At 37.6% G+C, this 17,265-nt stretch overlaps 1 protein-coding gene across 18 annotated transcripts in view; it reads left to right on the forward strand.

Annotated features, from left to right (window-relative positions):
• The window catches only part of SETD5 (SET domain containing 5), a 75,883-nt gene that overhangs the window by 32,481 nt on the left and 26,137 nt on the right, over positions 1-17,265 (forward strand). For 6 of the 18 annotated variants that reach the window (XM_037801082.1, XM_037801093.1, XM_037800970.1 and 3 more), the window contains 15 exons: positions 495-680; positions 1,491-1,715; positions 4,918-5,110; positions 5,390-5,495; positions 5,816-6,024; positions 6,363-6,421; positions 6,923-7,110; positions 8,059-8,097; positions 11,001-11,243; positions 11,824-11,972; positions 12,342-12,459; positions 13,219-13,328; positions 14,824-15,076; positions 15,450-15,530; positions 16,316-16,573. In XM_037801082.1, the coding sequence (XP_037657010.1) occupies positions 5,019-5,110; positions 5,390-5,495; positions 5,816-6,024; positions 6,363-6,421; positions 6,923-7,110; positions 8,059-8,097; positions 11,001-11,243; positions 11,824-11,972; positions 12,342-12,459; positions 13,219-13,328; positions 14,824-15,076; positions 15,450-15,530; positions 16,316-16,573 (1,905 nt within the window). In that variant the 5' untranslated portion in view covers positions 495-680; positions 1,491-1,715; positions 4,918-5,018. Of the gene's footprint in view, positions 1-494; positions 681-1,490; positions 1,716-4,917; positions 5,111-5,389; positions 5,496-5,815; positions 6,025-6,128; positions 6,170-6,362; positions 6,422-6,922; positions 7,111-8,058; positions 8,098-11,000; positions 11,244-11,823; positions 11,973-12,341; positions 12,460-13,218; positions 13,329-14,823; positions 15,077-15,449; positions 15,531-16,315; positions 16,574-17,265 lie in introns of those variants that run through there. The other 12 variants (XM_037800989.1, XM_037801027.1, XM_037801022.1 and 9 more) reach the window with 11 other exon arrangements.

The following is a 17,265-nucleotide window of genomic DNA, read 5'->3' on the forward strand; positions in this document are numbered from 1 at the left end:
GCAATAAAAAAACAGCTGTATCCAGTGAAATATAAGCAACAAATTGATCTCTTTTATTGGCTCCTGGTAAAGCTGCATTTGTTTGTGGCCTAGGAAAAAAGTTCAGTTGAAGACCTTGAATTTTTAAGGAGTTTTAGTTGTATCTTAACACTTGTTAGTTAGGTCCTAGGCTGCCAGAAAATTATGTTGATGGGCAGCTGTATAATGGGGAAAATAATGCCTGTTTTGAGCTAGGCAGACTATTACTTTGCCTTTGGCCACAAAGAAAAAAATCAAAAATTGAAAGGAAGAAAGCATAACTTTTCTTTACCTCACTGTATTGAACCTTAGTGAAGTACCCAGTAAACACAGGTTAATGAGTAGATTCCCTGCTGTGCTTGTTTCAAAGATATCCCTCAAAAGCCTTGTTCAGAAAAGTGGAAGATAGATTCAGCAGCATTTTCGATAAATTTAAAGAACAGTCTGGTTACTGATATTTTGTTTTTCTGTGGCAGGATTCCTCATGTCCAAAACATGTTGGTTGAGGCTCTGCAGCTCACCCCCACTCTCAGAGTGGTCAGTCTCCATTAATTGGACCCCGTGATTTCCACTTCTGCTGGGCTGGACGTCATGAGCATTGCAATCCCTCTGGGAGTCACCACACCAGATACATCCTACTCAGATATGGCTGCTGGATCAGAGTAAGTGCTACTTCCTAGATAGTAGCTGCATAATCAGTTTGTTTGGAGACAGCATTCTTATGGGTATCTGGGTATTTTATAGTAAATTTGTAGTTTTTTCTAAACCAAGCCTGTCCAGTTGTGAATTGTGAATGGCATTAGACCTTTCCTTTTTCCCCCATAGAAACTGGAAGAGTAAAAGAAATTGGGGGAGGGGTTTCTGGGTAAATAATGAATAAAATTAAGTTTGTAAAGTAGTGATTACATTTTCATTTGTTTTGAAGTGTGGGAAAGGTTGTAATAAAGTAGGCCTCACTGCCTGCTTCTGTAGAGTTAATGATTATTCTGATGGAGGTAGATAAGGAGGTGTTCTCCAACTGATTTTCCTTGAAGGCCTCTTCCTATGTACTTCCCATTGTTACTGAGTAAAGTGGCTGAAACTTGAGGCCTTATATGGGCAGGTTACTTAGCCCTTCTGATATTTGGGGTAGAAAACTTGGAGAGCAGTGTCATCTGTTCTTCATAATGTCCATTGCCTAGAAAGAGGACCTTCAGAATCAGTGGTACCAAACTTTTTTTTCAGCTAAGAGCAGCTTTAGGAATTCAAAGTTTGTCAAAAAGCCCAATCCCTAAAATAGACTCTCAATTCTTGAAGAATTTAAATGCCAGTGAAGGTAGGCCTTCATTATACAACTTTATATATTATTCTCAGTTTTAAAATTTTTAGCCTTTTGTATCCCTTCTTTTTTAAATTGTCCAAGATTCCCCCTGCTCACAGATTCCCCCTCTTGTCCTTTTACCTCCCTTGTACCCAATCTTCCTTGCTTACAGAAAGGAAGTGGAAGCCCCCTACCTTTCAAGACGAAGTGGCACTACACCAGGATGTGAAAGTCCAGCGAAAGAGACCCAAGGGGCCTAGGGGGCAGCACACCCCCAGAAGCCAAGTCTATTCCAGGCAGTACCAGGGATTAGGGTCTGGGCTGGAAAAATCCTGGTGTTTTGAATATGTTCAGGTCCAGTTCAGACTCTTGATCCCACAGCCACTTCTTGAGTGAGGTGGGTGTTGCTCTAATTCCCGTTTCTCTTGCCAGTTTCACAGCCCCTGGGGATTCTTTCCCCTTCAACAAAGCAAAGCAACTGTTCTAGATCTCTGGGTTCAACTGCATCCCTGATTAATAGTGGTTTTCTTCCTTGAAATTGAGAATATTATTTAAAAGCATGTGTATTTTTTTCACAAAGCCACCTAAGATAAGTTTTCTATTTAATGAGTTCCTTAAAGAGGAAGACTTAAAGGAAAGCTGCACTAAGAAGTAGTATTTCTGGGGTATTCTAGATGGCAGTTTTGGGGCTTATGCACATAAAAAAAGGAAGAAGGGTGTGGGATGGGGAGGAGGCTGATTGTGTTCCTTCCAGGGATTTTTTCTTGTTTGGTTTTGGGTTTGGTATTTGCATGCCAAAGGGAGTTAGTTATACCAATAGCTGAGACTTCCTATTTTAGAACTATTTGCCAAACAAAATACTTTGAAAATTCTTCCTGCATTAGTAGGTAGACCAGTTACATAGAATAATATTTATAGATATTTTTTATAAAGTCAGCTACTAATCTCTTGCTAAATGGGTTGACTAACAAGTCTGTATAGGTACACAGTGTTAACATTTGTGAGAAATTTCAACAGAGGTTAAACCAGTGGATTTTGTATTAGTAAAAAAGGACCCAATTCTTCTTAAAACGGGTCTCTTTCCCAGGGTAGAGATAATGGCCCATAAATATTGCTAGGGAGTTCAGATGGACTTGCAGAATTAAAATACAAGTCTAAAGTTGGGCTGCAATTCTTCTGTTTCCTAAGATGTCCTGAAACATTTTCATTCATAATCTCTGAATGGATTTCTAATACTGTGGTCAAAACTGATTACATTGTGATCCACTGAGTATTTCTACAAAGTAAAAGAATGTCAGCAGTTAGCTAAGTACCATTCTGTTAAGTTATTGATGATATTTGACAGTGTTTCAACATGCATATGCCACTGTGCTGGGCACTCTTAAGATTTAACTTGGTATGCAGGTCATCATACTCAATTATAAAAATCCTATACCACGCCTCATGAGATTTTTAATCAGATGATAATGTGAAATAGGCATTTTTTTTGTATATTTGTAGGAAAATCATAGATTTAACAATAGAACCAAGGATTTTTCTGAATTTAACAGAATTTCAGACATTTTCCAAGAGTTGATATTATACAGGAAGGTTGCATATCGTACATTTGATGGAGTGTATCTGCTGTGAGCATAGCTTCTCTATATGTGTCCAGCTGTCAGTAATTCAAACATAGTAGAAAAAAGGCTACAGTTATGCAATCCTAATGCTCCAAGTTTTTCGTTCATACTTTAAAATATAGATGAGGGGCTATCTGTATGTTGAGGAATATTCTAAAAAATGCTATAGTTACCTGTCAGCATCTAACGATTATATTTAATCAGTGGTTAGTATGGGAATTTCAGAGTTCCTTCATCAAAAGATAACTTAAATTTTAGTATTTGGCATACATAGCAATATATACTAAATGCTGTGCTTGACTAAAAAGTATTGTACAGTGGGATGGCCTGTTAACCTCTACTGTCTACATTTTATTTTTATTCCCTAGACTTGCACATGAAGTGCATATATTCATATTTACCCAGTTTTGGAGATGGGTAAGATACAACCAACATAGCTCCATCTCCATGGCCATCTTTTAGTTCATGCAACTTTCTTTCTTCTGTTCGCCCCCCCCCCCCCAAAAAAAATCCATTCCTAATAATAGCTATCATGCTTCATTCCATGTGTTCAGTGGTACAGCAGCTCCCATATAAAATATGTACAGCTCTTTGGAGTACTTGTTTTTCTAGTAATTTATCTAGCAAATTAACAGTGTTGTGTAAAAATTGTTAACCATCCGTCATAGAAACTAAATTCTATCTTCATTCTATTAATGCTTGTCTCCCTTTGGTTTCATTAAGGAAACCCCACGTATTTCCTAATAACTCAGAGCTGATGGCCTTTCATTGGGCCATGTTCAGATTATCTTGGTATAGTCTCCCTCCCACCCCCAGTTCCCATCTTACAGACACTCTTAGTGACACTTCACTAACAGAATACTCTCCTGTGTCTGAAGTTTTTCTTCATGTAGAAATTTCCTTTGCTGTTATTAATGAGATCCCTTCTCAACAGTTTTGGAGCATAAAACTGAGTGAGTTGAATTTGAATCTCAGAACTTTCTGTTATCCCTCAGTTCCCAACAGACATCGCACCATGTTGAACTGCACGCTTTATTCCTGCCAAGTACTATATATTTTATATGTCCAAGCAGGAAAAATATAAAGTACTTCATACAAATAGTATACACTATTTGATTCCCTAAAACACCCATTGATCTCTAAGGTTGAGTTATGCTAGTCCTTGGAGTTTCTAATTTGTGAATCTCCATTATGATTAAATTACAGCTAATCCATTATTCAGTTCCTCTAGCTCATATATTCCATAATTATCCTTCATAATTCCCCAAACCTAACCTGGTAACAATTAGAGTAGAAATTCTTGAAATCTGTCCTTTGCCACCTGTACCTTTTTATTATCAAATAAAGGCTTATATTAAGTTTCTGAATTTGGATACATTTATAATCCTTTCATAATAAATTATGCTTGAAGAGTTAATTTTCCACTCAATGAAGACATAAAAAGATACTAAACTGAGCTTCTCATTAAGTTGGTGACTAAAGGTTGTTTTCCTTAAAGGTAGAATATTATTATCTTGATTTCCAGGCTAAGAGGCATAGCAGAAAGAGCACAGGCTTTGGAGTCAAACAGAAAGGGTTTCACATCCTGGCTCTGTCAGTGTGTGACCTTGGAGAAGTCACCTAATTTCAGAGCTTCGGCTTCTCCTTGTGTAAAAATGAGGTGGTATATACCATGTTTAGTGGTTGTGGAGATTAAATGGATTAATATATATAAAGCACCTAGCAAATAGTGGGCAGTTCTAAAATGGTTGCTGCTTCTGCTGTTGTCACCAGACTAATAATAAATTCAAAGTATAGTTTTGATTATTTTGAAATTCTGTGGTATTACCAGGCAGCTGTTAAATAATCGTGTCCTTGATATGCTTGCATGTCATTGGTGATGAGAAATTACTCTAATTTTTGAAAGGTGTTTGGGGGTTCATCAAGATAAGAGGTATGATAAAAATAAGATGCCATTGTTTTTACCTGTACTTTCTTCAGGGTATCCTGTCTTGGTAGTGAATGGAAGAGGGCCTGGTCCCTGGGGCAGTGCAGAAGGCACTTTCATCATCTCACTCACTGCAAATGTCATGTGAGGTTTCATGGAAGTATTAAGAGATCCAATTAAGAAGAATAGTTCTGAGTCTAAACCAGCCCAGAGTGGCTTCTCTAGGGGAAACTCCCCGCTCAGCTGGTACGTTTGTGTTTGTCATTAGGGACACCTTGTATCCCAGGTGCCTGCCTTGAGACATCTGCCTATACTGGCTTCATGTCACACACAAATTCACATTTAATAACACTCCTGTTATTTATAGGCTTAGTTACGTTAATCAGATTGTTTCACTGAGTTCTTTCTCTTATTCTAGTGGCTGGTGGTTGTGGAAAGAGGAGGGGTTAGAGAGGGAAGTGACGTATTAGTTTAAGGGAAGATTAGGTGTTATGCTATCATGCGTTGCTTTTCGCCTTTGTGCAGCCCTGAATCTGTGGAGGCTAGTCCAGCAGTTAATGAGAAGAGCGTGTATTCCACTCATAATTATGGGACCACTCAGAGGCATGGGTGTCGAGGACTGCCTTATGCTGTGAGTATGCATTTGTTTCTCTCCAGAGCAATGATCTTCCTGAAGTATAATCCATTCTTATACATTGTGACTTTCTTGAAATGTTTATATGCAGCATGACGAAGTTGCCCCTTTTCCTTGCCTCCAGCGGACGTCTAGCCCTGCATCATTGTTCTTGTTTTTATGTCCCAGTTGACCTTGGCATTTTGTTTTATCACTTTCCTGGTTGAAGCCAAAAAACAAAGGGTACTACTTTCTTCTTTCTTTCCATATGTACCATACTTTAGGGGAGAGAGGGGCCAGTGTTTGGACACTGTTGATTTAAAAAATCTTATTTTCAGGATCATAATTACGGAGCCCCTCCTCCTCCGACACCTCCTGCTTCTCCCCCTGTCCAGACGATCATCCCTCGTTCTGACCTGAATGGCCTGCCGTCGCCCGTAGAGGAACGCTGTGGAGACAGTCCGAACTCTGAAGGAGAGACTATTCCTACCTGGTGTCCTTGTGGTCTTTCTCAGGATGGCTTCCTTCTCAATTGTGACAAGTGCAGGTAAGATCGTGTTCCATCTAAATTCAAGCCTGGGTTGCTGGGATTAGGGTTTCTTATTAGTGAGGAAAAGCTCAAAGTATTCTTTCTTGTGTTTGTTAATGTAGATGATTCCTTAGTGCTCCTTGGCTCGAATTCTCTGCACTAGGTGAGAATTGCTGACAACAAGGAATGAGAGATTGATGTTAAAGCTTTTGAATTTGATAAGAAATTTAAGGTCCTGGAAACATTTGGTAGGTGGGAGGGAGCGGGTAGTATATGCAGAGACACTTCTCCCATGTGTGCTATGCTGCACTGCATGCTTGTTGAAAGGACTACTTTAAGTTTATTTTCCTCTTTAGGGGAATGAGCAGGGGGAAGGTTATTAGACTTCATCGGCGGAAGCAGGACAACATATCAGGTGAGTGGAAATTGGGTGAGACCACGCTTTGACATATACGTGTTTTGTGATTTAAATTAGTCATTTTAAGAACCCTTTCCAGCTCTTTTAGTGGAAAGGGATAAATGTTCTTTCAAGACCACTGTAAAGTGTTGCCTGCTTTCTTTGAAACTTTCTTTTTTACTCTCTTTGTGAAATAAGTGTAGCCAGAACCAATATATTAGCCCCATGGTAATCAAAGTTTTCCTTGTGAGCACACAAAAGAGGGTCCCTTTTATGAGTCACATCATCAAGCAATGAAACTTGGAGATTGAATACAATGTAGAGCAGAGTTTATGTGCTTAATGCCAGTATGATGGAAAATATCTTGTTTTCATGAGGAAGGTGGGTATTTATGTTGTTCTACAGATGATAGAGTTAAATCGTAAAAAAGGGTTTGAGGTACAGCTAAGGGATTTCACTGCTTTTTATATGCTTTTGAGGCTGTTGGTACAACATAATTACAAAATTATTTTTTTTCAGGTGGGGATAGCAGTGCAACGGAAAGCTGGGATGAGGAGCTTTCTCCTTCCACTGTGTTGTATACAGCAACACAGCATACACCAACAAGTATCACCTTAACTGTCAATCGGGTTAGAAGAACCAAACCCAAGAAACGGAAAAAGAGTCCAGAAAAGGGTCGTACAGCACCAAAGACGAAGAAAATCAAGGTATGGTGGGCAAAAGTATCTTAAATAGAAATATGCCTGAAATAGCTCAGATTTTGGAGCAAGAGTGCGCCACAATTGTTTTGAAAAGTTTGACCCAGATGTTGGAATGGCCACTTTTGCTGAAGTTGCAAAAATGGGCTAATCTCTGTTATGTACATGTAGACCAACCTCTCTTCTGCCACACCATACTATCACCACTGGCACCAACTTTCGCCTTCTCCAACCCCCATCCCAGGTATGAAATCCCTGCCCTATCTGGCACAAGCCCCTCATATGTGCTGCAGCCTCCCGTCCAGGCCTTCCACTATCCTGCCTCCCCAATTCCTCATGCCCAAAGCGCAGTCTGAAATTCTTGTCCTAGTTAACTGCCCACCTCATGTCATTGGGTTGATTGTTTTTTCCTTGTTTGGAAAAATCAGGAAGCATTGCTTGATTGGTCTAGGCTTCCTCAGTGTTGCGGTCACTTTCCTGTATTCTCAACCTAAAAGTCTCCAGGAGAAACTCTTCTATTTTATGTTCTTTTCTTCCCCATCATGGCAACTTCGTTGCTCCTAGGTAGCTTGCCCACCCCTTTTTAAGGGGATTGGTCTTTGTTTCCTTCTTAATTTCAAAAACTGGTAAATTGGTAACCTTTAAGTGTTTGTTTGTTTTTTTTTCACTTTTTCTATTAAATGTCAGGGGTGCATATAGGATTTAAGTGATGCATGCTCCTCCCTGTTAATTACCTAGCTACACAATCCAAAGTACCAGAATTACTTTGAGTTTACTGGCCTTGAGCTACCCCTATTCTTGATAATAGTTTGGGCAATTTTATTGTATTTGTTACCAAGAGAGAAGGGGACAGAATAGAACACTAGTTCTTGCCTTAGTTTTAGTCTCAAATAGGTATAACTGTCATTCTTGGTACCAAGTTTTGTTTTGTTCTACTTGTTTTCCTCTTTGGGATAGGCATTTCGAGAGGGATCCCGGAAGTCCTTGCGGATGAAGGTAAGGGGTAATCTTCCCTGCTGCTGTGTTTTACTTCATTGTGATCTTGCATTTTGGTCAGCTTCTTTCCTGACATTGATGGTCTGGGAATCTTGGACTCTGCTTTCCGTTAGTTTGTAAATGTTGCCATTCAGTTTTCATAAACCCTTTATCCAAAGTAGATATTCTTGGCCATTTTCTAAAATACTTTTCCTTTCTGTAATCAGCCTTTATTTATTGGTTTTTCATTAACTGCTTTTCTGGGGATAAGTGACATTTTGCCATACAAAATGAGGCTGATATGTTCTGTTGTTGTGATTGGCCTCAACCTCAGGACTGAGGTTTTTCTGGTGGTGGTATAAGGTCTCTTGTGCACCTGCCCTAGCACCATGTGGTCTTTAATCATCAGTTGGAAGGATAAATTTCATCAGTAAGAAAGCTGTATTACTGATAGGAATTACTCTTGTTGGAATTACTTGTGAGCTGTTTCTTTTCTTCTGTTTTCAAATAAAACCACTTGTGAGGCATGCATGATTTTGGAAAGAGGTTGGAGAAGGAAATTTCATACAATGGTTTAAAAGGACCACTGGATGATAAAAGAGTTTGCAGAAAAGAGATTTGATTATATGGTCTGGTGTCTTCCTTTACCTGTATGTATAGGTGGACAACATAGGTCCCAAATCATTACTTATATTCAAAAGCATTTAATTAGTATTAAGTTCCAGTTTAATTCTGTAGGCAGTCATATCCCTAAATGTGTACGTGACATAAAAGCAGGATCTTTTCCTATTGACAGTCATATGGCATAAACATTTGTGAAGATAATCTTTATTAGGATTGCTTTATTTGGAGTACCAGTATGACTTATGTTCTTAGAGCTGGCAAGTGGCACTTTACCTAAAGTTTGAAGGCCTCGCCTTGCTTATATTTATAAGCAGACTTACACATAATACCTATATAGAAGAGATGGGAGAGAACTTAGAACCAAAGAGCATCAGAGACTTGGGATATCTTGGAACATAACTTAATCATTATTTCTTTGCTAGATCCATTTCTTGCTAAGGGCCAAATCTGCCATAACTGCCTCTTTTGTCTCATTTGCCTAGAGGGGGCTTTAACTTTATTTATGGGGCAGGCATTGTCCTGATCCCAGCTGTTAAGTCCTTTTCTCTCTTTTCAACTAGCTATCTTCACTTACCTACAGAGATAATTAATTTTTGTAAACCTTTTGAAAGCTGTCAACTGACTTTCCTAGAAAACTGCACTTAAACACCAGATTTTGCTTGACAATTTCAAGAAGTTGACCAGTATCCCCATAGGCATATTAAACTTTAGGCAAAAAAAATACTGGTGTTTTTTTATTGATTCTGATCTCAGAATTCTAAGTGTCTCAGATTTTGTGCTTATGATTATTAGGTAAGAAGTCCACCAAAAATCTAGATGAGAGCCGTAAGAATGGAAATAATTTAGCATTTAGGTTTGTAATCCTAAAGTCAAGAGCTTCCCTGCTAGAGACTTACCTCTAACCCAGGGTTTCTCAAACTCAACACTTTTGACATTTTAGGCAAGTAATTCTTTGTTGTGAGGGTGTGCCCTGTGAATTGTAGGTTGTTTGCACCCCTGGCCTCTATATAGTAGATTACACACCTACACACACACTCACACACTCACCATTGTCCCCAGTTGAGAGCAACCACTCTAAACCCACGGTGGATTTTGCTCTATTCTTTTGTTCAGCTGCTATGACTCTCAAGCAGGTGATACTCTGTTCTCACTGTGTTGGCCTTAGGAGTTGCTTATACCTTTTGTTTATTGTTCTGCCTTTTGGACATTAGTTGAAAACTCGATGTTAATTTTTTTCTTCCATTTCCCTGTTCCTCAGGGAAGGGATGGTAGAAGACAGTGTATCAACTACAGTGATGAAAAAGTGGTAAAAGAAAGCAGTTGTTATAATAGATATGAAAATTTTCTTCATCATCCATGGAAAGTATATTTAATTTGGTTATGCCTGCTTTTTGCAAGTTTAATGTGGACATGAGTTTCCAAGTAGCTTTGGTTCCACAATGTCTTTTCCTTCCAGTCATTATTAGCATTAAGTCATCACTATCAGTGTTTGTTTTGTTTTCTACTTTAAGACTTGAACACCATGGAGGAGAACATATTAGACTTAAGCTGTGTCTTTGTAGCTCAAAGCACACATAGAACTGACCAGTTAGGAAGATGTTGCTGAGATATATTAATATTTTGTCAGTACTCTCACCAAAGAAGGCAGTGATTTTCCTAGAGAAGTACAGCAAAGTACCTCTCAGGGGACATTTTTAGAGTGCTGAAAAGATATGCTCCAAAATGTTAACTTTTTGATTGGTAGTAATGTTGTCAGTTATGTATTTATTTAAGTCACATGTATTTCCAGAATGAACATATATTAATTGCAGGATGAAAATAATAAGTAACACAAAAAAGAAAAACAGTCTCCTGGAGAGTAGTAAAATAACACCTATTTGGACTGGCCTACTAACAAATGTTTAATAAATTTGAAAATTAAGCAATATGATATTTCAAGGTCTCTACTGTTCTTTTTTATAAAACTTTTCTTGTGAACTTAATTGATGACAAAACTGATTTTTATTACTTAAAAATTGTCGTAAAATCACATGATGGGATGGAGCTATCCAGATTAACTTCTCATTTATAAAGGGGAAACTAAGCTTCTAGGAAGTTCTCTAAGGCCTCAAGCTCATTGGTAACAAAATCATGATAGAAGCCAGATCCCCTGGCTACCCAAGTCCATTCATGCCACACCAACTACCAAGTAAAAGCAAAAACAAATTTTCTCTGGAAACTCTGCCTGGATTCATCACACACACACCCTTCTGAATTTATGTGTGGATTCTTCTAACCTATCTGATCTTTGTTCTCTACAGAATTCTCCCTCTGAAGCACAGAATTTAGATGAGAATACAACTGAGGGCTGGGAAAATCGGATAAGATTATGGACTGATCAGTATGAAGAAGCCTTCACTAATCAATACAGTGCAGATGTACAAAACGCCCTGGAACAACATTTACATTCTAGCAAGGAATTTGTGGGCAAACCTGGTGTTTTAGACACTATTAATAAGACTGAGCTGGCCTGTAATAATACAGTTATTGGTTCCCAAATGCAGGTAAGGAACAAAGGGATGAAAGCTCTGTAAGTAAGAGTTGAAGAATTTAAGAGTCAGTATTGGAGTGTAGATTGGAATTACTGTTTCTCTCAAATGTACAAGGCCTTAGAATAACAAGTTAGCCAGCTAATTGATCATCAACCAAAAGAAGGTTACGTTAACTGGAAACTCTGAATATATATTTTTAAGCTACCATTATTACTTAAAAATAGATGATTAGGGTAGGAAATTTTAGACAGCCTAAGTAGGAACTATGTAAGATTAATACATAACTAAACTTGTTCTCTATCATTTTTATGTTATTATAATATTTTCAGAGAGTGGATTGTTAGGAACATAGAGCCATTAAAATCTTGATCTGTTTTTCTTTGATCTTTTCTTGGCTTTCATAGGTTGTTGGGTTCAATGGCTGAGCATTTTTCCAAGAAAAATTGAGCTCATGTCAAATTAAAGTTGTCTGATCATCGAGCTAGTAACATAGATGAAACTTGAAAATTTTTGGTGCCTTTTCCTCAATATTTTAAGTGTCTACTAAGCTGTTGTTGTCATTGTCTAACATTAGTACTCTGGTTTTATTCAGCTACAGCTGGGAAGAGTCACTCGTGTTCAAAAGCACCGGAAGATTCTGAGGGCTGCAAGAGATTTGGCTCTGGATACCCTAATAATAGAGTATCGAGGGAAAGTCATGTTACGTCAGCAATTTGAGGTCAATGGGCATTTCTTCAAAAAGTAAGAGCATGTTTCATTGTGCAGTGAGGGCTAAAGTAGGCCTGGCTGACCAGTGTTGCTGGTTGATGGGATGCTCTTGGGATAGAGATTACTACTCAAATAAGCTCATGTCCATCCACTATTGGTAGAGAAGTACAAATAAATCTGCAAATTGTTTAATGTATAAAGTGATGATGACTCCTTTTGGAGTCAAGCATTCTTTACTTTTGTGCTTATGCTTTAATCTAAAGCAGACAAGCATGTAATGTTTTCCAAGTTTAGGCATTGCAAAGGACTGCTACTTCTTATGTCAGCATATGCTTTATATTTGGAGTTCATGGGGTGGCCTTTTTGTGTTGAGAATTACAGTAATTTTAATTATATCCCTAGACCATATCCTTTTGTGCTCTTCTACTCAAAATTCAATGGTGTAGAGATGTGTGTGGATGCCCGTACTTTCGGTAATGATGCTCGGTTCATCAGAAGATCGTGTACGCCAAATGCAGAGGTAAGATTTCTGTAGCATCTTTCCTTTGAATGGAACCACCAGTGAAACAAGCTTAATGAAGAAGCAATCTGAAAACAGCACCCAGGTCAGGGTTTGAAGTGGTTGTGTTGTGATCTTTCATTGCAAGAAATAGAAAAGAAAAATAACAGTTCTTCTGTTCTGACATGATGGGGACAATGAGTGGATTTCCTTTAGAGAAGAGAAAAGTGGAAAAAGGGAAGTTCACATTTGCTAAGGAGAAAGGGCTAGACTGGATAACAATCAATGAGCTGTATTAATGAAATTACCATACAGTAGAAGATGATGTCGTTAGATCAAAACCAAAGTCTGTTTAGTTGTCATTTTTTAGATTTTAGGTGTGATAAAAGAGATTCTAGGCATTTCAGAAGAGCAGCCACATCAAATGCAGCTTTTCTTACAGGCTAAGGAATTTAATTCCCTGGTGGAGCTGTAGAAAGACCTTTAAGATCTAGAGCAGTGATTTTGCCCTGAATTTGTAACATCCCACGGTATCTCCATCTGTTTCAAGAAATGTCATAAATTTTCAAACATAATTTATAAATTTTCAAACATAATTTATAAATTTTCAAACATATATAGTAACTACTATATAATAGTTTCAGAAGAAATAATGAAAGCAAATAACAGATTCCCATAACTCTGTGGGGAGAAATTATTTGTGTAAAAAGTTTTTTCCCACCTTACAGCATGTTCTTGGTCTTTATGTTAAATTATTAACCATAAGCCTTGTTCCCACAGGTGCGACACATGATTGCAGATGGGATGATCCACCTGTGTATCTATGCTGTATCTGCTATCACCAAGGATGCTGAAGTCACCATAGCATTTGATTATGAGTACACTAACTGGTAAGACCTCAAAACCTTTCCTAGTATGAATGTCCTTGTCTTACATATTAAGCTGTTCAATCTGTGAAGTCTGTTTTTTGTTCCTTGCCCTTTCTTTCTTTGTTTACCTAGTTTTTTTCATGAGTAATACATTTTTTGCCTAAAAATTGTGAAGGGGAAGCTAGAGTTACGGCATTTTTTAGAGGTACAGACACGTTGTATTGAAACTGCTTAGATGTTTCATGACAAGGGTGTTTTGGCTATGTCTCTGTAACAAGAATAGCAAAAAAGGGTGTGTATGAGACACTCCAGGAATTTGCAGTGACATCTGTACACTTGTGCGAGGGTCCATATTATAGGATGGAAATTTAAAGTTTCAACCTACCTAGTCAGACCATGTAATCTAGCCATATGTGACAATCCAGAAATGGCAAGTCATAGATGAATATGTGATAGGTTTTGTAAAATAGGTGCTTTTTTTCTCCCTGGGTCATTGCAAGCAAAATAGAAGTTATATGCTAAAGTGGTTTTCAGCCCAGGTATAAGAAAAGGTATCACTAGGTAAAAAAATGAGGACATGGTGATGGAGGACCCAAGGTAAGCATGGCCATTTCAGACTCCATCACTGATTGACTGCCTACTATAGAATATAAAAACTATTAGGAGATAATCAACAGTAGTCCCGAAATACCTAGGTCCCTATCTGAGACTCTATAAAAGTTTCATTAAGTTTATTTTTCAGAAACTTAAATCCTCTGGAGTGTTCCTATGCCATATAAGTCCCAAAGAGTCAACAGCCCCTTCAAGAACATCATCCAAATGCAGCCCCCTTCCCCATAATGTTGACACCCCTTTTCAAATGAAGAAGTTAGGGTGGTCACTGCCTAGACATCCTTGGTGATCAGAAAAGTGACTAAATAAGTGGAAGAGGTAGTAACAGACAAAAAAGGATTTAACAAAGGATTACAAACACTGAATCTTTATATAAAGATATATATTTTTTTTAGATGCTAGGGTATTAGAACAGCTAGAAGGAAATAAACTGAAATGGTGGAACTGTAACAAACTTTGAAATTTGCTCTATAGCTACTTGTTAAATTGTTCTTGGGAGGTTCTATCACCCTTCTGTATGTATGTTAGATTTCACAATGAGGAAATAACTGAAACTGTGGAACTGTAACCCATAACATTCTTTGAAATTTGCTCTATAGCTACTTGTTAAATTGTACTTTGATAGTTGTCACTTTTCTGTATATATGTTATATTTCACAAAAAATGGATTAAAAAAAAAAAAAGATCTTAGGAGAGTAGAGTTCAGTGAGCTTTCCATTGACCATAGAGTTGAAGCCATATAGAGTCACACAGTGTATTGAAGGCATCCATAAGACTCTAATGGTGTTTTAACTTGTTCAAAGACAATACCAGAGGAAATTATTATGCTAATATTTGAAGAGAATAAATAATATAAGTAATTTTCGAGGACACTGAAAACACACTTTTGCTTATTTCTTTGGAGCAGTAATTATAAAGTGGACTGTGCATGTCACAAGGGGAACCGGAATTGCCCTATACAGAAAAGGAATCCCAATGCTGCAGAACCACCACTCCCACCTCCTCCAAGCCTACCCACCATTGGAGCAGAGACCAGGCGTAGGAAAGCACGACGGAAAGAGCTAGAGATGGAGCGACAGAATGAGGCTCCAGAGGAAAATAATGACCAGCAACCAGAAGAAATTCCAGATAAAGTAACTGCATCCAGTGATCATGAGGTAATCTCTCCTGGTCAAATGATGTTGACCAGAATAGGTACTTTCCAAGTTAAGAGGATCTCAGGTTGTCATATGTTGTTTTACATAGGCAAACTATAGTAACACAATACCTTATATGTATCAAGGAGGACATATGTTTATTCATTCTCTTTTTGTTTTACACTGTCAAGAATATCCCTTCAGTTATTTTCTAGGTTTCAGTCCATAGAATGGGGGTTTTCATCTGTTTACCCTGTTACCCTTCATTGAGTGGCACTGCAAGCACTAGAAATTTTTTCTGGAGTTTTAAGCTAAAAAAAAATTAAAACCATAAAAAAACATTGATCTTTCCCAGAACTTAAGAGTACAGCTGAATATTGCCTCTATCTTAAAGGAAATAGACAATCCAGAAGAAAAACCAGAAGAGAAAGAAGAGGTTGTAGATGACCAGGAGAACTCAGCTCATATGAGGAGGGTGGGTATCTTCTAACATCCTTTCTCTCCTGCTGATTCCTGCTCTCTGCAGCATGTGAGCTCCTTGTGAGTTTGTATCATCTCATTTCCTTGAAGAAAAAAATTTCTATCAATCACTTGTGGGTTATGTTTTGGGATTTTCTATAAAGTAGATTTCATTATATTGTTTTGATTTTTTTTTTATACATACACAGTATTTGTTTAGCAACGATTTTCTAATGATGCTTTTTAGAGATTTCCTACTGGTTTCCAAAAAACTACCTCATCTGTGTTGGGGCTACTTTTCTCCAGCTTAGGAATTTTCTAAGTTTGTGTGAGTTTTGACATTTTAAAGTCTTCCTTTCAGTCATATGGATTAAAAAGTCTCCTTTTATGCCAATCATATTTATTTCTGTCTCTGAAAATAAATATTTTAGGGAGAAGATGATTGGGGAAAATACTTGACTATTTTTCAAACTGTAAATACACAGAAAAATTGGTATTTTTCTTTTATATTAAAAAATTTCAAAATAGCTGAGCTTATTTGAAAAGTTCAGGTTTGACCTTTCCTTCCTTCACAACTGCTTTCATTCCCCAACATTTATAAAGAAAGTATTTTATTTTTAGTTTTGTCTTAATTTCTCCAAGATATTTGTGTCATCTTACTGGAGTTTCTATAAATTTCCATTAATAATGCTTGTGAAAATGCTGTCCCTTTGCTAGTTGAGACTTTTCTATTCATATTAATCTTTTTTCTTGTTCTTCTTTATTTGAGGAGATCCTTAGCTAATGGCTCTTTCTTTATAGACCCGGGAAGATAGAAAGGTTGAAGCCATCATGCATGCTTTTGAAAACTTAGAGAAAAGAAAGAAACGGCGAGATCAGCCCTTGGAACAAAGCAACTCTGACATAGAGATTACCACCACCACCTCAGAGTCTCCTGTGGTAGAAGAGACAAAAACTGAAGTCCCTGAATCTGAAGCTAGCAACCTTCCTTCAAATGTTGCCATTCCAAGCACCCCACATAGTGTTGGTGTGAACACTCGGAGGTCTTCCCAAGCAGGGGTAAGAGTTGAAAAGACTCCAGGCCTTAGACATTCTTACCTTTGCTAATGTCAATTACCTGCCACTTAGAATGGTTACAATGGGTATTTTCCGTTTTGCCCAGTATTAGAATCAGTAAGGCCATATGAACTAGAGCCGTTTTCATCAGCTGATTTGTAGAATTCAGGGAAACAGGTGACTATTTTAGAATTTGAATGACTAGACACCTTCAGACTAGAATAGAGTCTCATACCGTTTCTGATAGTTAAACTGTTGTTGCTGAGTTCATAAAATTTATTTGGTTTCTCCTTTGGACCTTCTGTATATTACAGTTATATCCTGGCCTTTCAAAGGATTTTCAGGATAAACTCAACTTTCTCTTCCCTACCCTAGCCATGAATCCATGCCTTAAGCACACATCTCAATATCTGGGAGGAAAAAACAAATCAACTCTTTCCATAATTCTCCTCCCTGATAAGAACCCTAAAATTAGGTGACTACTTCAGCTGACTTTAGGTTTATTTTACAAATGCTTTTCAGAGATGGAAAAAACTAACCCAGACATCTGCCTAAGCCTTTTTAGCTGATATAAATGTATAAATTTTTGTATTTCAAGAATACATTTAAAATTAGTGCCTCTAAATCCACACCTTTTTCACTAGTAGAAACTCAGAATGCTTAAAGTGAATAGGAAAATAGAACGTTTGTTGATA

The sequence above is a fragment of the Choloepus didactylus genome, chromosome 1 (assembly GCF_015220235.1).
Source record: "Choloepus didactylus isolate mChoDid1 chromosome 1, mChoDid1.pri, whole genome shotgun sequence".
Taxonomy (NCBI): Eukaryota; Metazoa; Chordata; class Mammalia; order Pilosa; family Megalonychidae; genus Choloepus; species Choloepus didactylus.